At 36.3% G+C, this 21,004-nt stretch overlaps 1 protein-coding gene across 2 annotated transcripts in view; it reads right to left on the bottom strand.

Moving 5' to 3' along the window:
* Nucleotides 1-11,960: 11,960 nt before the first annotated feature.
* Nucleotides 11,961-21,004, bottom strand: part of YWHAQ (tyrosine 3-monooxygenase/tryptophan 5-monooxygenase activation protein theta) — a 35,586-nt gene continuing 26,542 nt past the window's right edge. The window contains exons 3-6 of one of the 2 annotated variants that reach the window (XM_004457207.5): nucleotides 17,852-17,975; nucleotides 15,604-15,767; nucleotides 14,508-14,603; nucleotides 11,961-13,290 (exon numbers count right to left, since the gene is read on the bottom strand). In XM_004457207.5, the coding sequence (XP_004457264.1) occupies nucleotides 13,231-13,290; nucleotides 14,508-14,603; nucleotides 15,604-15,767; nucleotides 17,852-17,975 (444 nt within the window). In that variant the 3' untranslated portion in view covers nucleotides 11,961-13,230. Of the gene's footprint in view, nucleotides 13,310-14,507; nucleotides 14,604-15,603; nucleotides 15,768-17,851; nucleotides 17,976-21,004 lie in introns of both variants that reach the window. The other variant, XM_058287890.2, reaches the window with a different exon arrangement.

The following is a 21,004-nucleotide window of genomic DNA, read 5'->3' as shown; positions in this document are numbered from 1 at the left end:
TTTTTAATTATCCATATGGTTACCATTACCAGAGGTCTTTATTTCTTTATGTTGCTTCAATCCACTGTCTAGTGTCCTTTCCTTTTAGTCTGAAGTAATCCTTTTAGCATTGCTTATATAGAAGGTCTAGTGGTGATGAACTCCCTCAGCTTTTGTTTATATGGGAATGTCTTAATCTCCCTCATTTTTGAAAGACAGATTTAAAAGTATTTGTTGGCAATTGTTTTCTTTCAGCACTTTAAGTATTTTATTTCACTGCCTTATTGCCTCCTGGTTTCTGATGAGAAAGTGGCACTTAATCTTATTGTACATAACACACAGTTTTTCTCTTGCAGTATTCAGAACTTTCTTCTTGTCCCTAGCATTCAACAGTTTGAATGCTATGTCTTGGCTTGGCTACCTTCAAGTTTATCCTGTTTGGGGCTCTAATGCTACTTGAATGTGCATATTCATGTCTTTCATTAAATTTAGGACATCTTCTGCCACTATTTCCTTGATTATTTCTTCTGCTTCTTTTTTTTCTTCTTGCCCTTCTGGGATTCCTGTAATGCATATGTTGGTATGCCTGATGCTACCCCACAGTCTCTTAGGCTTTGTTTGCTTTTAAAAATTCTCTTTTCTTTCTTCTCTGCAGGAAGAATCATTTCAGTTGTTTTGTCTTTGAGATCGCTGGTTCCTTTTGCCAGTTCAAACCTGCTGTTGAAACCATCTAGGGAATTTTTCCCTTTAGTTATTATGTTTTTCAACTTCCATATTATGGGTTCCTTTTAAATTTTCTCATATTGTCCCTTCACTGTTTTGATATCCTTTAGTTTTTTCTCTGTGGTTTCCTTTATTTCCATCAGCATATTGAGGATCATTTTTTAAAAGTCTTTGTCCAGTATGTTCAAAGTTTGGTCCTCCTCTTTGGTAGTTTCTGGATTTTAATCTTGTTTCATCATTTCCTAAGTCTTTGTCTTTCACTGCACACTGTACCTCATATGTGGGAAATCAGCACTCAACCACTGAGCCATATCAGTTCCCCTGAGTTGGTTTTTTTCATTTGTTTGCTTATTGTTTGTTTTAGGGGGCACCAGGAACCAAACCCAGGACCTCCCATGTGGGAAGCAGGTACTCAACTGCTTGAACCACATGTGCCCTACATTTTAATATTTTAAAGTGTTAACTCAGGGGTTTATTCTCTGAGCTGTTCCATAAGTTTGTATCCAGCCAGTGATATGACAGAGAGTTCCTTGAGTGCTAGGAGTTAACAAGAACAAAGCAAAGCAAAGCAAAACGCACTTTTCAAACTCTTCGCAAATTAGCTCTAACGTGGCTGGACCACTCCTTTGGAGTCAAGCTTTCTTAGCAAGATGATCAGCCTGAGGCAAATGTGAAGTGCAGGGGTCCCCTCTTTTCTGTGCCTGAGTCTTGTCTTGGCCTTGTGCTTGCTCATGGTCTTAGAAATTCCCCATTTAAAGGAATTCAAATGTCTCCTGTACTCCCCATGAAACAGACTTTCTCCCCATCTAGGGTGTTATCATTGTCACTTAAAGCAAGTAATCCTTTGCTCCAAGAGGTTATGATTTAATTGTTTATTCCACTGCTTTAGCTCTCAGTAAGCCTGCAGGGAAAGTTCTGGGAGAGTGAGCCAGAGACAAGTTTCCTGGTTTAGTCTTTCTTGCTGCCACCCAACAGATTGGTACTGACATACAGGCACCCCAGTACGTGCAGAGGAGTTTCTCTACTCCCTCCAGAAGAGGGCCAAGGATTCACCAGTGCAGGCTGGTCCATACTACACTAGAACGGGGGTAGGGGAGGGACCAGTAAGGTGTCACATGCTTCTCCTACTGTTTTTAAAGCTGTATTTTCTTGATTCTACATTTGCCCAGTTACTGCAACCCTTTTATTGTTTTCAGGAATTATGAGGAAGGTAGCTCTGCCAGTTTTTGCTAGTTTTTCAAAGATCATGTGGAACAGCAGCCTTGAACGTCTAACACTGCCATCTTTGTAGACTGTAAAGACAAAGCTCTTTACACAGTAAAGAGTTCTTAGCTCCTTATGAGTCAGAGATATTTGCCCTTGAGATTTTTCTAAGAAGAGAAAGACAGGAAGAGTATCCTAATTTGAGTTTGTAATCTTCTCTATTCTAGCTTTTACCAAAGTGTAGAAGAAAATATTACTAACCATTTCTATCTAAGAAGTAGTATTTTTCCTAGCGCCATCCGGAACCTTCTTCACTTTGGATCAAATAAATTAGCAATGGCCTTGCTCTATTTTTGGGAACCTGCTCATTCTATCCAGGCAACAGGAGGGAAGTTACAGATCTAGAAGTTAAATGCAAACAGAATCTTCCAAATCCTTTATCAGTAAGGCCTTTTAGTTGTAAATAGGAGTCAAATCAGGGTGAATTAACCAGAAAAAGAGTTTATTGGAAGGCTATCCAGTAGTTCACACAATTGATGAGAGGGCTGAAAAACCAGACTCACAAAACAAGAGCCAAGGGAAATGGGCAGTAAAGGGAACACAGCCGAAGTCATGCCCAGCAGTCTGGGAGGATAGCACCACCAGCAGTGCTGCCACAGAACTCAATCTTCAAGTCACCACTGGATTGCCTGGGCCACCATGAATCAATCCTGCATTTTTGTGTCATCTGCATTTTTGTGTCCCTTCCTTTAGGATTCCTTTAGGATTCTGAGTCCTAGAGCATCTAGTTAGCTGAAGCTACTTCATTAGCCTATATTCCAGTTGCCAGGAGATGGAAATTTGGCTCTGCCTCCTAACAATGGGACCTCTCAGAAAAATAAGGTTTCCAGATGCTATATGGGCAAATATGACCAATGTCTGCTGCAGTCCCTTCTTGCTTTAAATCCTACAGCTTATTGATCTGAAATAGGAAAAGAATGAAAATAACCCTAATAGCACCAGAGGAACCAAACTGAAAGCAAAATGGGAGAGACTAACTCTATTTGAGGCCAATGGCGGAAAGGGCCACATGAGGGGAGGGAAGAGCACTTTCCCAGGTTGGAACTTGATCTTCTCTGGCCCAGTAGACCCCTAACTGGTTTTCGTGCCTCCAGTGTGGGTTGCTCCAGCCCATCCTCCATACTGCTATCAAAGTTACATTTCTAAAAGACAGCACTCATCATCTCTTCTCTTATTTGCTTTCCATTACCCAGTGGATATATATCTTGCTCCTTTGCCTGCCCAACAGGGCTCTCCACAATCTGGTTTCTTTCTCATTACTTTGTGTTTCACATTTTCTCCTTCAACAATATTCAAAAGCTGAAAGTTCCCTGCTGTCTCACATTTCTGTGCCTTTACACAGATTTACAAAATCTTCCTCTTCTCTTTGATGGGATAGTTCCTACTCATCTTTCAGCATTCAACTGGAATATCATTTTCAGGAAATCCTTACTGACCACAATAGCCAGCCCTCAGTTAAGTGACTCTTCTCCACGTGCCATAATACCCCATGTTTATCTCAATTCTCATCCATCTCTTAGGGCTTTAAGATTATCCGACAAGTAATTTTAAAATTATTTGACAAGCGGCAATACTAGTTTTAAGTATGACTGGCTAGTATAATGCTAAATGTTTATTTCAATGAAACAAGGTTTTAAGGGATGAACAGAAATTTGCTAGGCAGAAAGGGAAAGGAGGGCACTCAAGACACAGGGAAGAGGGGAAAAATAGGTGTAATGTGGAGGCATTTTCAGGATATTGGAGTTGTCCTGAATGATGTTGCAATTAAAGACAGAGGCCATTATATATCTTGTCATAACCTATAAAATTGTGCAGGAGAGTTTAAACTATAATGTAAACTATAATCCATATTTAGTGGCAATGCTCCAATAGGTGTTCATCAATTTTAACAAATGTACCACACTAATGAAGGATGTTGTTAATGTGGGAAAGTGTGGGAGGTGTGGGGAGTAGGGCATATGGGAAGTCCCTACATTTTTTATGTAACATTTATGTAATATAAGTATCTTTTTAAAATTTTTTTAAAAAGACACAGGGAACATTTATTTATTGAGATTAAGATACCTGGGCATGACTCTTGATGTGATACAGTAGGAAGTGTACAGAATACCTATAAAGATTTCTTGCCAGAAAAGTTGAACATGAGTCAAATAAAGCCTATTGAGCTGAGTTTCATTTACGAAAATATGGAAAATAGAGGAGCTAGTTAAACTGAAAGGAAACAATAGACAAATCCAAAATGTAAGACATTCTAAAGGAATCTGGCTTCTGCAACAAGACTTTTATCCTCCCAAAAAAGGATACTGTAGATTGAGACAGAAAAGATAATACAAACAAATGCAACATGTTGATGTTTTCTGAATCCTGATTCCAACAAGCCAAATATATTTTTGGAATCATTGGGGAAATTTGATTATAATATTAGATAATACCAAAGAATGAATGCAATTTTGTTAATAAGACTTTGGTACGAAATGTCCGTATTTTTTGAGAGATATACTGAATTAAATTCTATGAAAAGATATGTTGCCTGTTATTTGCTCTAAAATACTTGGAAAGAAAATGACTTCATAGTAAAGAATTAAAACAAATGATACGGATGTATGCAACGAGATGTTTAGGAAAGAGCTACTGAGTTCCTACTATATGCCAGGCACCAGGTCCTTGTCTGTTTTGTTCACTTAGCATAATACCTGGCATATAGCAGATAATCAAATACTTTTAGACTGGATAAATTAACTTATATGATCCTCTAACAATCATTTGAAGTAGGTATCAGCTCAGATTAGGTGACTGTTCAAGGTCACATGACTACTAAGTGGTGGAAGCAAGAGTCAAATCTAGAGCCACCTGACTTCTCTTTCCAAGCTCTTTTCATAACAGATGCCTAGAGTAATTTGGCAAAACTTCAGAACTTTTCTTATTAGCAAGTGGTAAAAAAATATCCTGAGCTAGTATTTGGGTCATCCAACTTATTCCACATATCTCCATGCTGTACTCTTCTCCCATTTCTAAGCCTAGAAATTCCTATTTTGCACATTTCATTCTCTTGAGCTGCTAACAAGAATTGTTTCATTACGTATGGTGTTTCATGTGTTTGTTCTCTTACAAACTTGAGAGATAAAGCCAGCTCTTCAATGTCTTCAAATTCTTTGTTTCCGAACTCAGGTTTGAAAATAAACTAGGTGGCCAACAAAGATTTGTTTGAATATTACTTCTCTACCCTAATAATAAATTCATGTTAGATTACCCTGTAAGAAATACTTGTGGTTTGGCTTGAAATAGCTTTCTGATCCTTTTCTATAACCCTTTTAAGGCAAATGAAGTAAGTCAATGGAATACTATATTCCTACATATCATTTATTCTATTCCAACCTTTAAAAGAGAAAGGTGGCTTGTTTGCATTTTATTTTTGTCTTACATCAACAGTTTAGGAAGTGGAGAGATTGCTGAAGAGAGAGAATGAACTCAAATGCTCTAATTTGAAACAGGAATTTTGGGTCTTTTGACCCACATGACCTTTATTTTTTAGTCAGCTCACATGATGCCCAAACAACAAAGCTTCTGGGCTTCCTGCTCATGGATAAGATACAGCCCTGGCTTCTTGTCTCAAGCTTTAGACCAATCTCCCATCAACACTCATCTCCCAGTAAAACTGAACACAGACCTGACCTCACATCCACCTGTCACCTGGATCTCCAGCCTCTTTACCAAGACCCTAAGGATCAATCCTTACCTACCTCCCCTTTACATCTTGTCAAACCGTGAAATCTGCTGGTCATGACTAGAGTAAAACTATTTTTAAGTTCAATAGACAACAGTTAATAACGGCAATGACTAAGAGAGACTTAGACCTAAATGTGAGCCTCCTGTGCTAACTTTTACATATATAACCCAATTAATTTCAGTTGGTAAGAGGAAAAGCCTTCTCATTCATTAGCTTCAGGGACACAAATTTTAAGTGTGCTGGACTCTGACCCAGAATGCTTTCACTGATTTATTTTTATTACCTGGCTGTAAAACTCACTTGGTCATTTACTCTTCTTTATTCAGCTTCCTTAAAGCAGTAGTTCTCAAGTACCCTGTTCTGACCAGCAGCATCAGCAGCATCTGGAAACTTGTTAGAAATGCAAATTACCTTTCAGGCCCCACTCCAAACCCACTGAGTCAGAAACTACGGGTGTGTGAGTGTGCATGTGGCTGAGCACACCTCCACGTGTGATGCCCTCCTCAAGTTTGGCCTTGAGGTGCTATCAATCACTAACCTACAATGAACTCACACCCAGACACAAAGCCCTTTTGTCTTGACTCTCTGGATCTTGATATTTCTTCACTTAACAGGATGACCTTTCCCCACTTTACTCCATCAGAGAACGCTAATTAGAAACAAACCTATTGCTTAATCCTTTTTTTTTTTTAACTTTGCATTCCCAAGTTACACTGTCATTTTCTTTTTATGTCTATGTCCTTGAAAATCTGGGGCAATAGGTCTGCTCAAAGTATGGTTGATTTTGTTATCCACATGACTGGTTTCACAAAAACTTTCAGTTCAGCTGCTGATGCTGCTGGTCAGAACAAGGTACTTGAGAACTATTGCTTTAATACTATATACTTCTACTTGTCTGAATCATGAAGGAAATTTCTAAACAACCCTTTTGTTATGCTTTTGAGTAAGAACCCCAGAAATTCCTGACAAGGTATTCCAGCTCAAACAAAATTTAGGAGCCCGAAATTTAGTAGTAAGGTTTATTGTACTCTCTGGTTTTTACTTGTCAATCTAGTTTCAAGCCCACTTAATTCATGTCCCATGAAAGTTCTAAACAAGGTCCTTTGATAGCTGAGTATATCATGACACCACCATGATTTCTGCATTATTTCCACAGTGGTCTTATGTCAAAGCTGTGAAATGTTTCAGAAATACTGTCTGAGAAAGAAAAGATTAAAAAAATTTATCTGTGCATAATTCCTTGTGCAAGGTGTAATAAAAATATTGCTCTCAAAAAGGGCATCAAAGGAGACTCATTACTCAGCACATTGTAGTTTTACCATTGTTACATATGTTGTAAGTAATAGACTCAACAATGTGCATAAAAAAGATGTTGCAATTATTCAGAACAGTAAAAATTCTAATTTAAGCCCTGGACACAGATTGCAAAGACACCTATCTAGTGGAAAAGACTTTCAAATGCATTTGATTCACAGTAAGATATCAGTTTTTACACTACAACCCACTGTTCACAAACTTATAGAAATTAAAGGTGGCTTCACGGTACATTGCAACATGCTACACGGTCTTCATTTTTCCCCTTCTATTTCATTAAAATAATAAAAAAGAGCTGTGACCCATTCCCACTAAACACTAAGTGGTCAAGACCTAGTTTAAAAAAGCCCTAGTCTAGCATTACTGTTTCAATCTGCAAAATACCCAGCATACCCAGCACCGTAGCTAAGAGTGCCAACTCTAAAGCAGGACTATCCAGGTTAAAATCTTGGCTCCACTACTTACTTTGCTGAGACCTATGTCCTAGGACAAGTCACTAACTTCTGTGCCTTAGTTGCCCCTCTTTAAAATGGGAGAAACCCTTCAAAATCAATGAAACCAAGTTTTATTTATGAAGATGTTCAAAAGCAATGCCTCTTGCCCCCCTCAATATAGAGGTGGAGTGGACATCACCATCTCAGGGTCCACAGAACGGAGAAATAAAATATGCATTAGGGTGGACTTACTGATATTCTATCATAAAACTATTGTGACTAGTAATAGAAGAAATTTTATCACTGATGTGGAGAATGTGGCCACAGTAGATGCTGAGGGCAGGAAGAGGGAAGAAGAGATGTGATGAGGGGGCATTTCTGGGACTTGGGAGTTGTCCTAAATGATAATGCAGGGTCAGATGCTGGATATTATATATCCTGCCATAACCCACTGAATGTATTGGGGGAAAAGCGTGAACTACAGGGTAAACTATTATCCACGTGGTGCAGCAGTGCTCCAAAATGTGTTCGCTGAATGTGATGAGTGTGCCACAATGATGGGTGAGGTTGTTGGTGTGGGAGGAGTGGGGTGGGGGGATGGGAGGTGTACAGGAACCTCATGTTTTTTATAATGTAACATTTTCTGTGACGTATCTTCAAAAAAATACAATTTACAAAAATGATGGGGGTGGGGGTGGGGAGTGGGTTATGTGAGTATTTTTTTAATGAACCTATGTGATGTTAACTTTAATAAAAAAAAGTTAATACAAAAATTTTAATATTAAAAAAATAAAACAAAAAAACAGTGCCCGTTGAGGACCTATTAAATACAGATGGGAAACTCAGGCCCTGAATATGCTGGCCCAAGATCAAATACAGCTATCCAGTTAGGGGGAACAAGAACCCTGGCTGATGGCCTTTCCACTATACTGAAATTAAGCACTGAATACAGGATTCATGTTGATCATACAGGGTCTTCAGTATAAAGCATATGAAATAAAAAATATATTCAAACTATAAATTTGACAATGCTTGGTAATACACTTTCCTTACCTCCTTAGGACTTTCTGAAGATAGAGGACCCATAGCTTTTTAAAAACTTACTAGGTTAGGGAAACGGCTGTGGCTTAATCGACTGGGCTCCCATCTACCATATGGGAGGCCCTGGGTTAGCATCCCAGGGTCTCCTTGTGAAGGCAAGCTGGCCCATGCCTGCAGAGAGCTGATGGCCCACGCCCACGCAGAGCTCGTGCAGCAAGATGATGTAACAAAGGGAGACAAGCAGATACAGAACACACAGTGAACTGACACAGAGAGCAGACAGTAAGCAAGCCACAAGCGGGGGGAAAGGGGTGGGCTGGAATAAATAAATAAATCGTAAATTATAAATCTTAAAAAAAAAAAAAACCTAGGTTAGTATGAACTAAAACCATCATTTCCTAAACCTAAGTGGCAAGAGCACAGAAATTTTATTTAAAAATAATTTTCAGAGAGCAGTTTTGGCTTAGTGGTTTGAGAGCCTGCTTCCCATGTATGAGGTCCTGGGTTCAATTCCCAGTACCTCCTTAAAAAATTTTTTTTTGTTTTCCAAATTAGCAGTACAATAATTATTAAGAATCTGCAATTATTTGCATCAGGTTCTTTTGTCTAGTTTCGGGCTTTAAATATTAACTAGTTATTGGTATCTTGGAAAATTAAGTCGATCACCTTCTCTTTGGACTTGTTTTCAAAACCATAACAAGAGTTGAGTCTAACATGTTTTACAATGGTCTTTGAGCTTCTTTGCTTTGAAGTTTTCCTAAAGGGCAAGAGTGACAGACTTTGGGGGAAGATTGACTAAGAAAAAAGAAAAAAGTGTTGTTGGTAAAAGAAAAAAGAAAAAAAATAACCCTATTTACTTGCCATAGTAAGGAAGCTGGCAACAATAACACAAATGAACTTGGTATAACATTGGAATTTAGGTCTGTCACTTTTAAAAGATGTATAACTTTGGGCAAGTAATTTTATTTTTCAGATCAGATGTCCTATCAAAGAGAAATCTATCTGGCAGGGCAATTGAGAAGATTAAATATGAATGTGCACAGCACATGGTCAAGCACCAGAATGAATTCAACTGTTTGTCAGTTCCTTATAACTAAATGAAAGGGCAAGACCATTTATGGACATGCTCAAGGTGGTATAAGTTTAAAATGAAGATGGGGCAAGTCTCAAGCTTTTTTCTCTAATCATGTATTATTACTTATCTCCTTTAAAGCATTAGTTCTGAAGGCACAGTCATTTGTAACTAAAGTGCAGTTAAGCATTAAATTGCAAGTCTGCCCCCAATTGGTTTCATAATGATTTCATCTTCAGGTACTGCAGGTTCCTTAAGCAACCTAGTGAATGGATCAAAAAAGATTCTTGTGGTTTATGTTGATACATAATTGTAAGATCCTCAAAACGTAATAGTGATATGCATACCATATACATATACATAGAAACTCTCCTTTAGCAAAAATAATACCAATTCTAGATATGGCAAAGCTGATCAAAAACAAATTACACACAGGGAGATGAGACAGAGATAACGGCAGAATAAAACACACAAAATAAGTGTCTTCATCAATCTAAAAGGAAAGCCTTCCTACAACAATCTATATATAATCAAACAGCATATAATCAGATTCACAATTTGACAAAAATAATCACATTTGTGCATATTATAATAGGCCCTCGAATATTTCTGAATGATTTGCTTAACTCCATAAATCAATCCACTTAAAAGTGATCAGGGAGAAGCGGATGTAGCTCAAGCAATTGGGCTCCTGTCCTCCACATAGGGGGTCCTGGGTTCAGTTCCCAGGGCCTCCTGGTAAAGGTGAAGCTGATTCATGCTGCAGAAGGCTGGCCCACACGGCAAACTGATGCAACAAAAGAGACACACAGAAGAAAAACAATGAGACAGAACCAACCAGGGAGTTGTGGTGGCTCAAGCTATTGGATGCCTCTATCCCACATTGGAGATCCCAGATCGGTTCCTGGCGCCTACTAAAGAGAAGACGAGAAAACAAGTAGACATAGAAGGATGTGCAGCAAATGTACACATAGAGGAGACAATGAATGCAGGTGGCAGGGGTGGGGAGGGGAATAAATAAAATCTAAAAAAAAAAAAAAAAGTGATTAGGGGACCAGGTATAGCTCAGTGGTTGAGTGCCTGCTTATTACATACATGTACAAGGTCCTGGGTTCATTCCCCAGTACCTCCTAAAAAAATAAAAAAAACAAACCTAAATTACTTTTTCTTTTAGACAGAAATCCTATATATCTTTAAAATGGACTTCCTAAGTATTTTTCAATATTCCCAACAATCTCGAATGATAAACATTTCAAATACAGACATGAGTAGTTTACCACCTCTCTCAAAACAAAATGTATTGATCTTTATCAATCTAAAACCAACAAATCATAGCTAAATGAACAATTATGTTGTGAAATACAAATCCCTATGCTTTTCTTTTGGTAGTCAGTGTTAGAATGCAATCTTCCCAAATTTCTATTACAAGCTAAATGCCATTTCAAAAGAAAAACTGCCAAATGAAGTTCTATATACAAACTAGATATAACATTTAAAATTCCTAAACTATTTCAGAAAGTAATTTTTGACAGTTAAAGAGAAAGCTCAAACATGGCTTTAAATGCTCCCCATAAAAACAAAACAAAAAACAAACAAGCCACCTTTATTTACTTACACCCTTTTCCCTGGGTGGGTTCTAAATCACTAACATTTAAGTCTGGAATTAAATGCTGAGAATAATCTGCTCCTTAAAAGGGCTACTTGGTAACCCATAATGATTACTTTATTCAGTACTTACCATTTTATTACTCAAGACATGATAATTTTTTGCCCTCCCTGTTTATAATGTTCTTCCCATCTTTAATCTTGTTGATTAATATGTTTGGGAACCAAAGTCTTATTAAACTGATAAATCTTATCTAAATGGGTACCACCCCAAGTCCAATTCTGCCTTTTTCCCCCTCAGAAAACAATGCCTAATGAAGCCTTGTGTCAGTCTCATCTTGAGAGACAAGAGTTCTCCTCTTAGATAGGTCCTGAATGACGTTATAAAGACGAACACAGGCCATTTTGTATATATTTTGGCATAACTTACAAAATTGTGTGGGACAGTATAAACTACAATGCAGGCTTATAATCCACACTGGGAGTAGCAATACTCCACTATGTGTTCATCAATTTTAACAAATGTACCACACTAATGAAGGATGTTGTTATGTGGGAAAGTACAAAGGGGTAGGGAGTGGGGCATATAATCTCAAGTATTTAAAAAAAAAAAAAGTCATGGTGATATCATAAAACCAAAATGAATTGAAACTCACTAATGGCACAACTGAATGTTTATAAAAGGGGACTCATTTGAAAACTAAGCACCTACGGTACACTTGAACTCTTACATTGTTTTAATATCCAGCGAAACTAATTCTAACACCAGCCACGGCACTCACAACGACATAATTAGCTTTGCTAGTTTTAAAATGTCCACTTTATTCCATATAACACTTAACCAAGTATCATTTACAACTGAGGAAAAAGAGATGGCCCATGAGACTGATCTATGGTAGAAATGTAGTCCCAATTTTATACATTTCTAGGCATCCCTAGACAAGTATATCACAATGCATACTACATTTTACAGAAGATAAAAGGGATCAATGAACTTCAGATTGTAGTCCCTTAAAATATGTGTAGGCAATTTGTTTTAACACCATAGGAAATGGTTTATAAAATGTTATTTTATTTTATGTTACTCTGCTGTTACACAGGGCATAACATTTTCACAAGGCTTTTTTGGGACTACAGTCAATGATTAGCAACACACAATAGTGGTCCAACTCTCTAAACAACAATCACTAGACAAAGTGGATACCCTCTTACATGTGCACAAATCTGCATGGAAAAGTACTAAAATTTTAGACTTGGACTTGTGTACTTTAATTTATATCCCCTTTCTAGTGTATTAAGAAATGACATGCACTTTAATTTGCCAAAAGCAATGCTTGTATTCTGGCAGCAACATGCTACTTCTATTACATAGTAAAGTGAATACCAGAACTACAAAGGCAGGAGTGTAAGTGAATTTTTATTGGGAAGGGAAGTTGTCAACTTAAACAGCAGCATGTGAAGAGTGAATAAAGAAACTCCCTGTTGCCACAGATATACTTGACTTCCTTAATATATATTATGTAGGAGGCATTTCAATTTGTGACCCCCAGCCCAGAAATGTCAAATGCTTTTCCATTCAATCTAATACTTCTGGATTCCTACTAAAAAGGAATACATTAAGAGCATGGAAAAGTTGCTTACTGAAAGGAAATCCCTGAAGAAGAGTAAGGTAGAGAATGTAGAAATTAAGAAATTATGTAGAATACTCTTTAATTGTAATTAACTACATTTTCTTATCTTCACAGTAATACAAAACACAGTCACTTGCAGAACTGGTTCAGATTACTTAAATACCAGATACATTTTAGTCCTCTACATAAGTGTTTGGAAGTTACTTATGTTTATATGAAATGAAGCTATTAATACTTTTCTACAGCAGTACTGCACACCAGGAAGGCCAAGACAAACACAAATCAAGGAATGGAGTTTTCCCAAAGCTGCAGTGTGAAAAGACTAAACAGTTGATTCCATACACATGAATGGGTTTCTTTACTATAGGAAATCCAAGTGGAATAAGGAATGGAGATGTGTAAAAAGGTTTCTTGAGGGGAAAGATGACACCCTGTATGCATTTAGTTTTCTGCCCCTTCTGCTGCATCGCATTCTTCTCCTGCACTGTCTGATGTCCATAACTAGAAAAAAGGAATTACACTGAATTACTATTTCTAGATTAGACAGTTACATTAAGTCCTATCAAAATGTGATTCTGTGACCAAATAAATTATTCAACCAATACAGAGATTATGGCTAAGGGTGAAAGTTATCCTTCTCAAAACCCCAAATACTATCACCCTTTCCAGAGTGTTTCATTGTAGACCTTTCATCGCTATGCATTTATCTCACACACACACACACACACACACACACACACACACACACACACACACTATCTGGGTACATTTTTACAGTTTACAAATTTTACTTTGAAGGTACTGCAATTTAAGAATAAACAAGGTGACCTGACCTCCTTAGAATTTAATGCTCTACACTTCCAGAAGCCCAAAACTCTTCAATATGTGGAGGGCTGTCATACAGAAAAAGAACTATTTTGTGTTGCTCCCAAGAGTTAAAAAGGAGGGAGTGATGGAAATTAAGGGAAAGAGCCTATGTGCATGTACATGTGTAGAAATTGATCTCTAAGAAAATCTCTGTAATTCTAGGATGGGATACAAATTGTAGGATAGGTAAAAAAGAGAATACTCAATATTTATTGACTATTATCAACAGTTCACAAAATGTATTATTAGAATAGTGCCAAGGTATTACTGGCAATTTTAGAAAAATAAGAATTCTACATAATCTTCTACTGTTGCTAATATACTTATAAGAAATAATTGAAAAAAACAAAACAAAACAAAACAAAAACAGTTTTGGGTGGTAATGAAAGGTAACTCCAAGGCATATGTGGGAAGATGTAATAATCACTCAGTGTTGTCACTAGACAAAGTGATTTAGGAAAGCATAGATACTTACATACTCCCTAAATTATTATATCTAATTCACCCAAAGGAAGAAAACAGACTACATAAACTTTATATTTATCAACACATCTTTACTCTGATAAAATAGTCAACGATGTTAATATTTGGTGGTCCTGCAATCTTAGTACCTTCTCAGGAATGTCCAATAAAATGCCTAGTCAAATTGAAAACCTAGGCAGGCACAAAAGAACACTCATCCTACACAAAATAGTATTTAAAGTATAAAGTAATACTTTCTATTTATACATCTTTTCTTTTTTTTTTTTTGAAGAGAAGGTATAGCTCCTATACAATTGCCCCAAAAGATTGGGAAGGGGGGTAGCAGCTCTAAATTAAATATAAATACTTTAAAAGCATTAACAACTCACTGTTAGGTTGTCTCTAAGCAACTGCATGATGAGGGTGCTGTCTTTGTATGAGTCTTCATTCAGTGTATCAAGTTCTGCAATGGCCTCATCAAAAGCCTGTTAAATATTAATATCCATGGTTAATCATTTGCCCAGATTCTCAGTTTAAGAACTTAGATGGGGAAGCAGATTTAGCTCAACTAAAAGAGCGTCCGCCTACCATATGCAGGGTCCAGGGTTCAAACCCAGGGCCTCCTGACCTGTGTGAGGAGCTGGCCCATGCGCAGTGCTGATGTGTGCAAGGACTGCCGTGCCATGCAGGGGTGTCCCCCACGTAGGGGAGCCCCATGCGCAAGGAGTGCACCCTGCAAGGAGAGCTGCCCCACATGAAAAAAGCACAGCCTGCCCAGGAGCAGCGCCACACACATGGAGAACTGATGCAGCAAGATGATGCAACAAAAAGAGACACAGATTCCCAGTGCCGCTGATGAGAATGCAAGCAGACACAGAAGAACACACAGTGAATGGACACAATGAGCAGAACAGGGGAAAAGGGAAAGAAATAAAGAAAAAATAAATAAAATCTTAAAAAAAAAAAAACCCTTACCAAAAAAAAAAAAAAAGTATATGACCTAAAACTTAACAAAGTTACATATATTTAATTAATAAACAAGTTTTCTTGATTCTTTCACAGGACATGCAGCAGGTAGTCATGTTTAACATACTTACATATAAGAACTAGTATTTATTTGCAAAAGTCCTTTTAACCCTACCATTGTGAGACACTCTGTAGAATGCAGGTATTGATCAAACCTGGCAGGCATTAATTTCCAATGCTTTTAAACTTTTATTTCTTAAAGTTACTCATACTTTTTAAATTACCCTTACCAATATGCTATTTAGATAGATATTACAGCTTATACTCATAGTTGGGGGAGAATAAGAAGTCTGAGAGAAAAAGGAGCAGGTAGCTATGGCTGGAAGAGAAAGGAAGAGATATCAAAATAAATACAGAAAAAATCATCCCTGGATATCCAATTAAAAGTATCTAATAATTAGCATACTTGCTATCGCAAATAACCTTAGCAAAAGGGTATTTCCTATAAACACGTCTTACCGTTTTAGCCAGTGTACAGGCAAGCTCTGGGTTATTAAGGATCTCATAGTAAAATACAGAAAAGTTAAGAGCCAGCCCCAGGCGGATTGGATGTGTGGGTTGCATCTCTTTCTTGCTTATATCAAATGCCTCTTGGTAAGCTCCTTGGGAATTATCTATCGTTTCTGTAAGGGGGGAAAAAAAGAATGCTACTGAAAATATCCATCCTGTCTGTAGCTCATTAACACCTGCAATATTATGTTACTAGCTCTTGGTAGAACCAGATAAATCTTGGTAGCCTTCTTTTAAAACCACAATAGCAAACTGAAAGCATTACCTTGTATTGGGTATTTAAAAGCTGATTATAATATAATATGGCTTGCTTATAATCAGCTTAATAAAAAAATATGAGATAGTATATCAGATTTTTCCAATTTGGGCAAAAAGCATTTTCTTCTTTCATATCTTTTATTACTTGAAAATACAGCAGTTGAAAATTATTCAACCAGAATACCCCTTCCCAAAATAATGAAAACACTACAAAGATCATCTCTATTTTTTTTGACTCCTTATATGTAGAAACAATGCTGATCCTTCATATCAAAATGCATTATGTGAAAGAAAACATAATTTATGTCCATCTACATATAAAACAAAATCTGTTCTGACCAGAATTTGATTTCTGGCCTAATAAAAATGTCACACACACCCACACACAAAATGTTCGGAAACTGTTACCAACATTAATCTGATTATTTCCATGTTTAGAAAAGGCTAACTATCATGAATGAGGCTATTGGCCCACTATAGTTTTAGAGATACTGACCTAACAGAAATTAAGTTATTCTTTATGGTCTGGGTGTGTGCATTTCCTTCCTCTGAAATAACGTATTTATTGATCAAGATTGGTGTAACACTCACATACTAAGGAGTTCTTCATATCTGGCACATGAATAAGTACTACAATAGGTAGCAGTGAGTTATTTCAGCTGTTAGGTTGTAAATACAGTATCCCAGACTACTAGAATACTCTATGGGTGGAACTTGAAGTGCCAACGATCCAGAAAGGGTTAAATCTCCCCAAAATCGTTTATTTGACTTGCTACAGTTTACATGTTCAGTTTTATGAAATTATTTGTCACACCCAATTCTGCTTATCTTTACGCCAAAAGAAATTATACATCAACAGTAGAAAAAGTTTTCCGATTTTGTTACAGCAGGATACGGCAGTTTTCTCTTTATAGCTTCAAACACACTACCATTTAGAATGGTAAAACTTTCTCATTTTCAGTTAGCAACTATCTGTGGGTACATGGGTGCCTCCACACCCTTTTTGGATAGAGCAAAATTTAAAACTAATAGAATAATAAGCTTAGAGAAAAAAATGAAGTTAAGTGATATTTCTACCAGAACTTACTTGACAAATCTGGTAGTGGGGCACGTGCACAAAATTTAACAGGGTCTAGGTTTTACTCAGTTATCAAACAATACTCCAGGAGATTGAGTTCACTAGTAACAAATTTACATTGACTTTTCTACAATCAAGTTAAGCAATTTGATTACTCTTCCCCAAATCCATGTTTTCTATGATAACCAAAGGTAAAAATTTAGTTAGAAGTATTTAATACCCACATCTATTTTTATAACTACTACTTTATCAATTAACACTTTTCGGTGTATTCAAACTCCTAAAGTAAACCTTAATGTGATCATTGGAAATTATTCTAAAATTGGAACAAATTATACATCAGCAATAATCTCCTCACCTCATCCTTCCTCCTCAGATATGGCAATACATATTTAGTAGTCGAAGCCATGACTCTTTAAAATTGATTACTATAACAAGAAAAAGTATATCCTATTTCTACACCATAGATCTAATTTCCAAGTTATCTTAAATTTCAAAGTATAATGAAACTAAAGGTGATGGGAAATAGAGAATTGCTAATAAAGCATATGCAAAGAACTCTGGAGCTAAAAATATGGTGACTGAAAATGCTAAAGCATAAATGATTAAACTTGATTTTAATATCTTACAGACTAAAGAGTTCATATGTTGAGTTTCATTTTTTAAAAAAAGGGCATAGAAAGTAAACTCATGACGATATTTCCAGTTTTGAGAACGTCTAAGTTAACATTTACATGTAGATTCCATAACGTTTTTTAAAGTTACAAAGGTTCCAGAACCTACACACAGACTACTGTCATAGTATCCCATTTTCCCCCTTCTTCCTTTTAATATTTCAGCTTTGCTCATAAATATACTTACGTTTTCGATCATCACCACATGCCACTTCAGCAAGGTACCGGAAGTAATCTCCCTTCATTTTCAAATAGAAGACCTTACTCTCTGGATTAGTTGCATTGGCTATTAAATACTTATCCAACAATTCCTGAAAGAAATTAAAACAATTAGGCATTAATAAAAGGTATTTAATTACACACTAACTTAAAATGATATGCTTCAGCCTATCATATGTTTCAATCATTAACACAGTTAACACTATACTATACCCACACCACTCCGAATTTGAGGCATGTTCATAGAAAGCACGGATCAGGTTGCCTGCCATTTGTTGCCTGGGAAGCAACAAATTTGGCCCATAGCAAGTAATAGTTGCAAATGTTAAAAGTGTAATTTTTTTAAAAAAGTGTAACTTACATAGTAATTTGACAGTTATTTTATATCTACTGAATCTAATTATTTAAAAATTGAGCTTGTATAAGTACTGTTTTTTAATGACCTAGTGGTTCTTAAAATGAGGTATTCGTCCTTCTGGAGGTAAAAGGTTGCCTAGGAATTTAAAAAAACAAAAACACAAAATATAAATAAGATAGAAATACTCCTGGACTATCAATTTTACTTGACACTAAGTAATTTAAAACATTTCTGCATTAAAAATATTATGGAAAAGAGTGAACTCATAAGTTTGTGTTGAGAACAAAACCAACAAATACATAAATCTGGTAACAAAACCAATAAATGTATATAAAAGTATATGTTGAATGCTTAATACATGTTAGCCTCTAGTAGCTAAGCAGGTGTTCACACACCTCTGCCTAGGTACAAAGTTTGAGAATCACTATTCCAGGCAGTGAAACTACTGAAAAAACTTAAGGAATAGACAAGATCATATTTGCATTTTAGAAAAATAGCTACAGATACATCACTGGTTAATGTTATCTAAAAACACTATGATGCAAAAAAGGGAAGTTTGGAGAATAATACATTGATTTTTCAAGACTATTTTCATTCTCTCAAGCCAAAATGCATACTCATTTAAGCAGTAACTCCCCATCACCTGCCTTGACCCTTTAACTACTATTCTACTTTTTGTCTCAAAGAATTTGCTTATTCTAAGTATTTCACATAAGAGAAATCAATATTTGTCCTTTTGTGTCTGGTTTATTTCACTTAACATTATTTCTTCAAGGTTCACCCATGTTGTTGCATGTACTCCTTTTTACAATTGAATATTATTTCTTTGTATGGATATACCAAACAACTTGGGTTGTTTCTACCTTCTGGATATTGTGAATAATGCTGTGATGAACAATGTTGTACAAATATCTGTTGGATGCCTTTTTCAATTCTCTTGGGTATATATCTAGGATTGGAATTGTGGGGACATATGATAATTCTATGTCTAACTTTCTTAAGTAACTGCCAAACTGTTTTCCACAGTAGCTGTATCATTTTACATTCCCACCAACAATGCAGGAGGGCTCCTATTTGTTCGCATCCTCATCAACACTTATTTTCAGTTTTGTTTCTTTTTTAATAGTCATCCTAGTGGGCATGAAGTGGTATCTCATTTTAGTTTTAATTTGCATTTCTTTAATGGCTAAATGATGTTGAGCATCTTTTCATATACTAATCTTCTTTGGAGAAATGTCTATTTAAATTCCTTGGCCCATTTTTTAAATTGGTTTGTCTTTTTGTTGTTCACTTGTAAGATTTCTTCAAATATTCTGGATATTAAATCCTTATCAGACATAAGGTTTTCAAATACTTGTTGCCATTCTGTGAGCTTTTCACTTTAGAAAGAAGGATTTACTTCTGCCATTTAGCTATTTGTTTCTGTTTTGTCTTGTATATTTTAGGTTCCTCGATTACTCCATTACTGCCCTTTTTTTGTATTTAATTGCTTTTTATAGCACGCCATTTTGTTCCCTTCTTTCATTTTCTCTATACTTTTTGGTTATTTTCTTAGTGGTTACCTTTGAAATTACAATTAACATCTTAACCTAATAACAACCTAGTTCAACTAGTACCAACCAGTTTCAGTAGTATACAAATAAGCTACTACAAAACCTCTGTCCCACCCCCTTCATATTATTTTCTCCGATCACATCTTTATATAATGTATGCCCATTAACATGAGATTTTAAATTTTAAATAACTGCCTGTTAAGTCACATAAGGGGGAAAAAGCAGTTACATACCAAATGTACAATAATAAGATTTTTTATTTACCTACGTAGTTACCTTTACCAATGTTCATTTCTTCTTCTGGCTTCACATTGCTGTCCTTCTTTTATTTCAGTCAGGACTCCTTTTAGCATTTCTTGTAGGGCAGATCTTCTGTACTAAGATCTTTCAGCTTTTATGTGCAAATATCTTAATTTCTCCTGCATTTTTGAAGGATAATTTTGCCAGATACAGAATTCTTGGTTGACAGATTTTAAAAGAACTAACATACCATCCCACTCTCTTCTGGCATTCATAGTTTTGGATGAGAAATCTGTGGCTAATCTTATTGGGACCTCTAGCATATGACAAGTTGCCTCTCTCCTGCTGCTTTCAAAATTCTCTTTTGTATTTTGACAGTTTCATGTTAACAAGTCTTCATGGCTGGTGTTTGTTGAGCTCCTGGATGTGTACAATCATGTTTTTCATCAGATTTGAGAAGTACTGGGCCACTATTTCTTCAAATACTCTTTCTGCCCTTTCTCTCGTCCTTCTGGGACTCCCATGACACTCGTGTCAGTTCTCTTGATGGCTGTCCCACATATTCCTCAGGATCTGTTCATTTTTGTCCATTACTTTTTCTTTCCGCTCCTCACATTGGATTATTTCGATTGCCCTGTCATCACATGCACTAAGCCTTTCTTCTGCCTGTTCAAATCTGAGGCTGAATCCACCTGCGTTTTTCATTTCAATTACTGCACTGTGCAGCTCCATAATTTGTTTGGTTCCTTTTTATAATTTCTACCTCTTTATTTTGTTCAGACAGTTTTCCTAATTTTTTATTTAGTTCTTTGTATACGGATTCCTTTAGCTCAGTGAACATATGTAAGACAGTTGGCTTAAACTCTGACTAATAGTTGCAATGTAAAAGCTCCTCAGGGATGGCTTCTGGCAAATTCTTTTTTTCCCTGTGAATGAGCCATAGCTTCATGTTTCTTAGTGTGTTTTGTAA

This window comes from Dasypus novemcinctus, chromosome 25 (assembly GCF_030445035.2).
Source record: "Dasypus novemcinctus isolate mDasNov1 chromosome 25, mDasNov1.1.hap2, whole genome shotgun sequence".
In the NCBI taxonomy this organism is placed as follows: domain Eukaryota; kingdom Metazoa; phylum Chordata; class Mammalia; order Cingulata; family Dasypodidae; genus Dasypus; species Dasypus novemcinctus.
The sequence above is the reverse complement of the archived record's forward strand: the minus strand, read 5'-3'. Positions and strand labels throughout refer to the sequence as shown.